Source organism: Microtus pennsylvanicus, chromosome 2 (assembly GCF_037038515.1).
Source record: "Microtus pennsylvanicus isolate mMicPen1 chromosome 2, mMicPen1.hap1, whole genome shotgun sequence".
Taxonomy (NCBI): Eukaryota; Metazoa; Chordata; class Mammalia; order Rodentia; family Cricetidae; genus Microtus; species Microtus pennsylvanicus.
The window spans coordinates 81,896,125-81,906,940 of record NC_134580.1 but is presented as its reverse complement, the minus strand read 5'-3'; the positions used below and the strand labels follow the sequence as shown (position 1 = coordinate 81,906,940).

Genomic DNA, 10,816 nt, shown 5'->3' with positions numbered 1-10,816 from the left:
AAGATTGGCATTCGATTGAAAAGTGCTCAGAGCACTGTGACCCTTGTATCTCAGGGGTCTTGTCTACACAGTACTCTGTGGTCCCTGAGTTAAAGAGCAGCTTCTGTTAGGTGATTGTTTCCTTTGAGTAGGACAAGATCACTGTCATCTTAAATCAGAGTCACTTGTAGATAAGACCTGTGAATATTCCTGCAGAGAAGGTGGAGACATGAGGATCTTTGGCACTTGCTAGTCGGTCAGTCTAGCTAAATTTTGGGGTTCCAAGTTCAGGAGAAAACCCTGTCTCCAAATATAAAGTAGAGAAGAATTCAGGAAGAAAACCCCCACATCAACCTCTGACCTCTGCAAGAAGGCACATAGATGTGCGCACATGTGTGTGTAGAGATAAACACACAATTACAACTGGACCGATGACGTGCACACATATGTGTGTGGAGATAAACACACAATTACAACTGGACCGATGATGGCTCAGCAGGTAAAAATGCCTGCTGCCAAGCCTGATGACCTGAGTTTGACCCCCCCAAATCCACATAGATGGAAAGAGCTGACTCCCACGAGTTGGCGTGCAGTGGCGTTCATGTGCAAGCACACACTGAGCTCTTATCTGAAAAATAATGGGGGGAAGAGCACTATCCAGCCCCCAGGGTCAGTGTGAGTATGAAACCCAAACATTCCAAGTTCTTACTTTCCTCCAGAGCATCAGTGCCCAGTTGGTACTCAGAGCCCCTAGACGTCACGATACAGAGACTTTAATATACTTCATCTACCAGCTAAGCATGGCTTGTTGCCCTCTCATGATACAGTCAGGCTGTACCTGATGGATATTGTGGTGGTTTGGGTGAGAATGGGCTCCCTAGGCTCATATATTTGCATGATTGATCCCAGTTGAAGAACTGTTTGGAAGGATTAGGAGGTGTGGCCTCGTCAGAGGAGTGTCACTGGAGGTGGGGCTTGAGGTTTCAAAAGTCCATACCAGCCCCCATCTCTTTCTGCCTGTCTGCAGATTAGACTTCGCTCTCAGTTCCTTCTTCAGCATCGTGCCTGCCACCATACATGCTCCCATGTCCCCCACTGTGAATCTGCAGGGAGGAAATTAAATGAATATATTTTTGTTTCATCTCTCACTAAACCTAGAGCTCACTGACTGGCGAGACTAGCTGGCAGTGAGCTCCTGGAATCTGAGTGTTTTTCTCTTCCAGTGCTGAAGTTACAAATGTTGGCCACTGCACCTATCTATGTTGCGGCAAGCCCAAGGCGCTAAGCTCATGCAGCGGGCATGTTACCTAGTGAGTCATCTTCTCAGCCAAGCAGACTGATCCAGCAAATTTGAAAAGTGGCATTTCAATAACGAGCAGATGAAAAAAAGATGAAGCATTTAAAAAATAAGCCTTCAAATTATTTCCTATTAAAATGATATAAATAATGAATTCATAAAGACTGGTTTATTTATATATACTGAACTGTAAAAAAAATTAACTTTTTGTAGTGTTTACACTATCAAATCCAATCAAGACAAACAAGATGGTACTAAAATGATTTTAAAAATGCAATTTAGCCAAGGGCTTTAAATTGAGACTGTCTTGCTGATGTCAGGGTTGATTAGTTTTCCATCTAACACTGGTGCTTTGAGCAATTCAGATATAATCATTGAGTAAAATTTCAATGGGGTAAGAGAAATGCTATCTGGGTGAATTTTGCTGGTAGAATGGTGTGTGCAGGGAGGGAGACTTTATTGATGGGGTCAGAAGATGGAGGAGGCAGAAGAGCTGAGCAAGTGTCATCAATCATGGCAAAGGGGAAGAAGTTTGGAATTAAAGAAAAACTCATCTTTGCACAAAGATTCCAAATCATATATGGGTATGAATATTGATCGTTTCAGTTTCAGCATGTTCAGGAAACTGGAGGAAAAGAAAAGAAAGGGGAGACAGGAAGTTAATACAGTGGCATGCCCCGGTAATTCTCCTAAAAATGAATCCACAGAGGAATCACTGTAGCTAGTAGCGGAAACTACTACTTTCCTTATTAAGGGAACAGAGGCAAATGTGATTCAAGCCCTGAGGTCTTGGGTAGAAGATTGGGCACCACAGTTGTGCAGGGCCTGCCGAGCAAACTGGAAGACTGAGCCAAGAGAACTGCAAGCAAGAATCTAATTGGCTGAAGAGGTGTCCCACTTGTCCTCCAAGGTGGTGCTGAGTCCAGTCCCAGCCTGTCACACTGGATTTGGGGGGAGAGAAGGTCCAAGTTGCCCTGACTTTGGGAAGGTAAGTGAGAGAGGGAAGGTTAAATCATATCAATGTCTGTACCTTTCCAATGTTTTATTACTGGTCCCAATGTCCCAAGACATTTTAAATGGGAAGGAACAAATACTGTACTGGATTCACATTTTCTGAATTTTTCCAACTCCAGCTTTGCCCAGGGTCTGAGTGGGAAGATCTGTCAGTGGGCCAGTGACACCGGAAGGTGCCTGTTGTCATGAGTGCTGCTTTGACAGCTCCAGGAAAAAGGTGGCAAATAATTTGGACCCCTGTATGTAGTTCCACCTAATAAAAACAAAAGCAAGAAAACACATTCCCACTCAATGAAGAAGGAAAAGCATCCAACCATGTCCACAGGAGAATTGTATGTATTATAAATCCAGTCAATCTAAAGTATTTAGATTGTTTCTATATTTAGCATGCTTTGGAGATCCTAGAATCAAAGTCATGTGATAAATCCAAAAGCAGAATTATTAAGAAAATATGATTACCAGGTGTGGTTTTACACACCTATCATCCCAGCATTTGGAAAGCAGAGGCAAGAGGATTGCTGAACCTCTATGAGACTGGTCTACATACAGCTTTCCAGGCTAGCCAGGGTGCAGAACAAGAAAGACTCTGTCTTAGGACAGCAAGCAGAAGAAAAGGAGGAGGAAGTGGAGGAGGAGGGGAGAGGAGGAGGAAGGAAATGAGGCAAATAATTTTGGACTCAACCACAAAAATGTCCATTAATTATCTTTATCTCCCTCCTTGGCCTCTTTGGGTGCTAGGATTCCTGAGAACACTGTCTTTCCTGAGAACATGGCTTTCTTTGGTTTCTCAGAGTTTCTTTGGCCTCTTATTTTCGACATGACAGGGATTGAAAAAAAAATCAAAGATTTTTTTTTCTCACTCATTGGATGTTTCTATAATCTGTCAATATGTTCATATCAGACACTCCTAAATAGCCTTTGTTAGACACCAAATGTCACAGCCTCCAAAACCATACGTTGAAGGCTTAACCCACTATGAGCCAACCCTGGAGGGACCTTCCAGGTGACTAAAGTTATACAATATCAGACGATATGTCCTAATCCCACGGTGCTGTGAGTTTATAGGGAAGTCACAGCAGAGCCCCTGGCTTGCCTGCAGGCAGGACCAATCTCTTCCTCCCCCTCACTACTTCTTTCTCCTCATTTGCTCCAGTTCTGCCACAGGAGGAAACACAAAGAAAGCAGTAGTCTGAGACCAAGTGTGGTGGTTTGAAAGAAAATGGCCCCCAAAGGAGTGGCTCTAGCAGGAGGTGTGGCTTTGGTGGAGTAGGTGTGGCCTTGTTGGAGGCAGTGTGTCACTGTGAGGGTGGGCTTTGAGGTCTTCTATGTTCAAGCTACACCCAGTGACACAGTTCACTTTCCATTGCCTGCAGATTAAGATACAGATCTCAGCTCCTCCTCCAACACATGTCTGCCTACACACTTTCATGTTCCATCCATGATGATAATGGACTAAACCTCGGAAACTGTAAGACAGACCCAATTTTTTGTTTGTTTGTTTGTTTTTCAATACCAGGCTTCTCTGTAGCTTTGGAGCCTGTCCTGGAACTAGCTCTTACAGATCAGGCTGACCTCGAACTCACAGAGATCTGCTTGCCTCTGCCTCCCGAGTGCTGGGATTAAAGGTGTACGCCACCACCGCCTGGCTAAGACAGCCCCAATTAAATGTTTTTCTTTATAAAAGTTGCGATGCTCATGGTGTCTCTTCACAGTAATAGAAGCCCCAACTAAGTCACCAGGGTTCACCTAATGTTCCCAACCTAGGGAACTGTGGGGAGATAAGCATCAAGTCTTTAAGATACCAGGTCTGTTATTGTCCATGCTCACACAAGACTAGTGGACAAACCCACGTGGAACTCCCCACCTTCACAGGGTCAGCTCACCTGTTGATCTTCTCGTTCTGGGAGTGCTCCCCATCATCCACAGCCCCCAGTGGAAGCATCATTACACTCTTTTGTGTAATAGTCTGGAAGAGTTTAGCAATCGGAATGGTTGACCCATCCTGGATCATATCAGGATCTACTCCAAACACTGAAATACAGAAAAAAGAAGCAGTAGAATAAATCATAAGAAGACTATCTATCACTAATCTCAAGTGTTGTAATGTGTGCTTTTCTTTCTGTCTTGGGATCTTGTCATGTAGTCCAAGCTGGCATAAAATTCCTGATCTAGTTCAGATTTCTGTCAAACTCAAACCCACCCCTGCCTCCCAGGCGATGGACTTAAAATTTGTGTGATCATACTTGGCTTAAATTTTTAACTTTGAACCAATGTGAAAATTTTAGAATTTAGGGTAAATGTAAAGATAACATGCATGGCATTCCTATAAGCACTAACTCCACTCTTGTCCATGTAAACATCTTATGTGATTATTGCATAATAGTCAAGAATCAGAAATTAACAGTGATGTATATGTGTATGTATGTGTGTGTATGTATGCATGTGTATGGATGGATAGATAGATAGATAGATAGAATGGTTTTTTTTTCCAATACAGGGTTTCTTTGTGTAGCTTTGGCTGTCCTGGAACTAGCTCTGAAGACCAGACTGGACTTGCACTCACAGGTATCCTCCTGCCTCTGCCTCTCAAGTGCTGGGATTAAAGGCACACACTACCACTGCTTGGCTTAACAGTAGTACATTTTAGCTACTAATGTTATAAGACTTTTCTTGGGAAGAGGGGAAAAGAACATTTACTCTCTCCAATCAAGGCACCAAAACACCAAAGAAAAACAATCTCCCCCCCCCCCCCGCCCCCAAATCTAGCTTGGCGTCCAAATGAGTTCAGTTGGTGTTAGTTGCAAGAGCACGGACAACTTGCAGGCAGCTACACCACCAAAAAAAAATCTCTCCTCGCCTCAGCAATTGTTAACTATTATATTTAACCTTGGAGGAGCATGGCCTCTTACATCCACTGTGAGGATGTCCTGTGGCCTGCCTTCTGCTGCAGTTCCTCCTTTCACTGGCATTAGACGAGCTGAACGTTCTTATCTTACATCCCCTACTCTGATGGGCTAAACCCTCTGAAACTATGAGACAAAGCAAATCCATTCCTTCTCAAGTTGTTTTTTCCAGGTGCTCTTCATGGTGATAAAAATAATAATAACTGACATAGTTCTCTTTCACAAATCTCTTCATCTCTGTAAGCCTTCATTTCCTCTGTAAACTGGGGAAGGCTGCTGTGCTGATGACAGGAAGTACCAGGTAACAAGCGTCCTGCGCACCCAAAGCTGTGTCAGCCTGACTGGATCTGGAATCAACTAAAAGGGACGCCATGGGGCATTACTCCTTTGAAGTGTCAGGTCAAGTGTTGGCAGCCTGGCTTGGATGAAGGAGACAGAAACAGGAAGCTGTTTTCTTTTCTTTTCTCTTTTTCCTTTTTGCCTGCTTGACTTCCTTCCTGCTGGCAAGTTCATCAATGCTGTTATTTTGGTTTTCCTTTGCTGATATCAGAACCCAGCCCCTTTGGACCTCCAATGCGGACTGAAGACCAGTGATCCTCATTCCAAGCCTTTAGCACCAGGTTAATACCCAGCCTCAGGAATTGAACAGCTACTGGATTCTTGACCTCTCCAACGTGAGGCAACTGTTGTTGGGATGCCTGGACGGTGTCATGAAAGGAAGCCAAATAAGCCCCCTTTGAATCTAGACTCATTCTACCGCTTCTGCTGCTTTAGAGAACTGCAGACAGCACACCTTGGGCAAAAAAGACAAAGGTGTCTTGGTCCTGCTACACACAGGTGAATCAAAATATCTGTAAGGCCCACCTGTTTTGATGGCTCTTTTGGCTGCAAGGTACTGAGGGTCACTGATGTTGGCCGTCCATGGGTGGAGTCCCAGGACTATAGAAACAGTCATCTTGTTGGAACTGTTTCTTTTGGAGAACACAGCTTCCAGATGCTGTTTCACCTAGAAGGCGACACTGTCAGTAACAAGTAAGATGCTGGACTTTGCTCACACAGTGTGTATGTTCTTCCACCCAGAAAACAGAAGACACCCTGAGCTGACAGGTTGGAGCACTGCGAGCCTTTAGTAACGCCACTGGTGTAGAGCAGTGAACAGGGCTTCTAAGGCAACATAATCCAAATATTGCTTCTCATCTAGTAACACTTTAATGAATATTTTGGGGGGGGGCATTATACATTCTGGAAAATTGTGAAAAGTGGGAGCAATTCCAAGCTAGACAGTGATGGAGACATTTTAAGAACCTGCTTTAATTATTCATAATAGCCAGAACCTGGAGACAACATAGATGCCCCTCAAACAAAGAATGGATAAAGAAAATGCAGATCATTTACATAATGGAGTGCTACTCAGAGGTCAGAAACAATGACACCTTGAAATTTGCATGCGAATGGACAGAATTAGAAAAAAACATCTTGAGTGGGGTAACCCAGACTCAGAAAGACAAGTATAATATGCACTCACTCATGAGTGGCTACCAGACATAAAGCAAAGAATAACCAGCCTACAGTCCAGAGAAGCTAGAATGTCTTCCAGAAACAGATGGAAGCCAGTAAGTACAGAGATCCACAGCGAACCACTGGCTGAGCTCCTGGCAAAGGGAGGGACCAGCAATAATATGAACAAAGGGGTCAAGACCTTGATGGGGAAACCCACAGAATCAATTGACTCCTGACTGACAACTGGGGAGCCTGCAGAGGCCGGAACTAGGCCCCCTGAATACAGGTGATGATGCTGTGGTGGCTGGGGAAGTCTGTGGAGCCTCTAGCGGTGGGACCAGGATCTAACTGTAACGCATGAACTGACTTTGTAGAGCCCATTCCCTATGGAGAGACACCTTGCTCAGCCTATGCACGGGGCAGGGGTGGAGGGACCTTGGTCTTGCCTCAGTGAGGGGACTGGAACAGGACTTCCCAGGAGAGGCCTCAACCTCTCTGAGAAGTAGGTGGAAGGTGGGGGGAGGGGGAAGGGAGAGAGCAGGAGAAGAAGAGGAAAGGAGAACTGGGACTGGCAGATAAAAAATTAATTAATCAATTAAAACAAAAAGAGCCTGCTTTACTAAGGAAATCTTCCCAGGAGGCTCCAGCCTCCAAAACACAGTTTTTTTTTTCCATTTATTTTTCATCCAGCATTTATTAGCACCAAGGTGCTGGAGGTGGTAGCAGCGAATGAGACAAGGACGTGTCTGCCTCTGTGGATGTATATCCCTAAGATAACGCAGTGGTGTTTCCCAAAGGGAGGGAAAGAGCCAGGACGGACAGATGGGAGAGGAACGGAGATGTGTTAGAAGGCAATCAGAGCACAGGACAAGGAAAGAGGAGGACAGACTTAAGAGCTTGGGGAGGGCATTGAGGTATTCCCTAAGAGTCTACTTCCTGTTAAGCCAAGGCCAGGTGGATTAATACTGGGTTGATGTAGATAGATAACTCCCTCCAGAGAGTGCTCTTCTCACAATGGCTGCGTCCTCACACTGGTTTCCCAGATCACGAGATAACAAACGAGGGGGCTCGAGGCTTTGCAGCCCCAGCCAAGTGCAGTCAGTCACCCACTCCATCTGTGTGTGAAGCCAATCTCGTCTTTATAGCTCCCGTCTAATCTTTAAAAATGTCCCATCATTGCCACTCCGCGCAGCTCTTTGTCTGACTTCTGGAGCTGGGGAAGGAGATTTGCGCTGAGTAAGGCTGATGCTGTCTTCCGGACATTTTATCCATGCTTTTGTATTGGAAAAAAAGAAGTGAAACTTGAGGAAGAACCACAGAGTTGTTCTGTTTGCCATGGTGTGTGGGACTCAGAAATGGTACTGCTGGGCCTATGCGACAACAGATATCGTTACCTGTTTCTCTACCACAGACAGATTCATGTGAGGGACAAGGCGGATTGAAAATTTTCCTATGACTCGACCAGGGATGACTGTTTTAGTTCCAGGCTCATCAAAGGCACCTTCAACGCCGTGGATAGAGAGATGGATACCACAATAGGTGCATCAGGAGCTCCTCCTAGGCAATGCAAAGAACACAAGACTGAAGCTCAGTTGAGGGCTGGGGCTGTAACTCGGTTGGCTACAGTGACTGCCCAGTGTGCACAAATCCCTGGTTCAGTCCTCGGTGCCACAGGGTCTGGGCCTGGGGAGAGATGCCTTTGTTCCAGCCTCTGGGAGGTGGAGGCAACAAAATCAGAAATTCAGTGTCATTCTTGGCTCCTTTGTGAGTTGAGACCAGCCTCGGCTAAAAGAAATCCTGTCTCAAAAGCCAAACAAACAAAAAAAGAAACAAGAACCAAAACTGAGCCAGGTGTGGTTGCACGCACCTCTAATCCCAGCACAGAGGCAGGCAGATCTCTGTGAGTTCAAAGCCAGCCCGCCTGGTCTACAGTAAGGAGGACAGGATTAGTGGTATAGATCAACAGTAAATCACTTAGAATGTCCAGAGCCCCAGGGCCATTCCCCAAGCACCTCAGCTAAATTGCTCGGATCTTCAACATCTGTGTACAGGAGACCTACGTATGAAAAATGAAGTAGTATCAAGTCAGCTATGTCTGGACTAATAATACAGGCAGGATGTGAGGTTTCTTGTCTCCTGCTGCCTTCAGCAAGCGGCCCATGCTGCTGCTGCCCATGCGGCTGCCCTGTCCAGAACTTCTTGTCTGAGGGGCTGCTTCAGAAATTGAATCAGGGCCACTGAGATGACTCAGTGGGTACAAGCACTTGTGACAGAAACCTGATAACCTGAGTTAGATCCCCAGAATCCAAGCAAAACAGTTAGATGTGGAACCACACATCTGTAATCCCCAGCACTTCTGTAGGAATACAGGAAGAGAGAGCTCACAGGCTAGCCTGGGGTATGCAGAGTGGCAGAACCAACAAGAAAATCCTGCTTCGCTGGGCGGTGGTGGCACACACCTTTCCCCAATCCCAGCACTCAGGAGGCAGAGGCAGGTGGATCTCTGTGAGTTCGAGGCCAGCCTGGCACTACATGGGCTGGTTCCAGGATAACCAGGACTGTTCCACAGAGAAACCTTGTCTTGAAAAACCAAAAAAAAAAAAAATGTTCTTAGAACAGCCTTCCCACTTCCAACCCTTCCATATCGTAGAAAGTTTCCATAAAAACAGAGGTGGCTATGAGGACAGGTTGGAACTCAAGGCCTGGTGCATCCTGTTTTCTGGATGTCCCTCTATTGGGGCTGGGGAATGTGTGGTGTCCTGAAGCCACTCAGGAGCCAGAGCATCACAACTTCTAGCCTCAAGAACCCCTGAGCTACGGCTCGTGGTTGTAAGTTATTCTGTCTTCAATGCCGTTGTCACCCGGCTCTGCGAACAGGGCTGAGACAATGGGAAGAGAAGACGAAATTCCTGATCCAGATCTGAGAGCAGTGGTCACAAGTGACACCACTGTGCCTGTGCCTCCCCCCCCCCCCCCGCCCTTTGCTAGCCGCCGGCTTTCTCATTGTGGACATCACATCTTCCCTTCTGTGCTCATCACCTGAAGAGGGAGACTGATGGGCTCACCGATCAGCTCTATGTTCTATGGTGATTCCATTTTAGTCACAACCTCCCAAGGACTTTCCTGAACTATTGTAAAATAATAAAGCGTTATTTTCGGAATGAAGATTTGTGTGAGGTTATCTGTCGGCCCAGTTGTTACATACCTGTGTCTGTTCTCTGGAGAGTGGAGGAGGGATGGTTCCCTGAGTCCTAGATTCCTGAAAATCCTCCCTTATCACTGATCAGCCTCACAGGGTTGTGAGCATCCTTCTAGCCTCACCTGCTGGAGCCAAAGCAGACGAGGTGAGGAGAAGAAATCCATCCTGAGACTGAGTTAAAGGAGAATTGCTGGGGTGAAGTCCTGAAGCCTTGTGTATTGTCTGCAGTTCTTCCATTGATCTTCATGCTACCAATCAATTCTTTCCTCTTCATTGACAGCAAATGAGAAAACCCAGCAATGCCACTTCTTAGCAGGAAGGATCCATCTGGAGAGACTTCAATTCGCTTCACTATTCTCTCTTTCAAACCTCTCACTTGATGTACAGGAACTAACTTTCCAGCTCGCCTATCATCAACATAAAAAAACTTGCTGTGCACACTTGTGCCTAAAAGCTCTTCATTAGCACCGAAACAAGCCTTAAAGATTGGAAACTTCCTTGTCGTTCACCCCGTGAGCTCCACAGCCTCAGCAACAGCAGCACCAGGCAGTTCTGCTGCCAAAGCCAGCTCCTCCTCCTCCTTCTCTTCCTCCTCCTTTGCCTCCCCCTCCTCTTCCTCTTCCTCCATCTCCTCTTCCTTCTCCTCTTCCTCCTCCTCTGCCACTGTGGGGAATGCACTAGAGGCAGCCCTCTGCTGCCCAGCCTGTGGTGCCTTTTGGGAGGAACCGTTGGCTTTTGGGGGGGGGCAGTGGCACAGCTTTCGGGTCTGGCTTGCTTCCCTGGCATCTTAATGAGGGCAATGCCAGCCCAATCCTGCAGAAGGTGTTGTCAAATACTACAAGCTGTGAACGCAGTGAACGGTCCCAGCACGTTGACAGAAGTTGCTCAGTGTTGCCTATATCTACAATAACTTCCCTCCAGATG

General features: G+C 46.1%; 1 protein-coding gene across 1 annotated transcript; it reads right to left on the bottom strand.

Moving 5' to 3' along the window:
• Positions 1–2,473: 2,473 nt before the first annotated feature.
• Positions 2,474–10,129, bottom strand: LOC142844263 (beta-Ala-His dipeptidase-like). Its single transcript, XM_075962599.1, has 5 exons — positions 10,015–10,129; positions 8,088–8,194; positions 6,058–6,199; positions 4,174–4,321; positions 2,474–2,543 (listed from the first exon to the last, which is right to left on the bottom strand). Exons 1-5 carry the CDS (start codon positions 10,127–10,129, stop codon positions 2,474–2,476), a joined length of 582 nt encoding a protein of 193 aa, XP_075818714.1.
• Between the last annotated feature and the right edge of the window lie 687 nt (positions 10,130–10,816).

Coding starts and splice junctions, on each gene's coding strand:
- LOC142844263 (XM_075962599.1), bottom strand. CDS start 10,129: ATGGAAGAACTGCAGACAATACACAAGGCTTCAGGACTTCACCCCAGC. Junction 6,200..8,087: donor TGTCTGTGGTAGAGAAACAG/GTAACGATATCT, acceptor GTCGCCTTCTAG/GTGAAACAGCATCTGGAAGC. Junction 4,322..6,057: donor CAAAAGAGCCATCAAAACAG/GTGGGCCTTACA, acceptor TCTGTATTTCAG/TGTTTGGAGTAGATCCTGAT.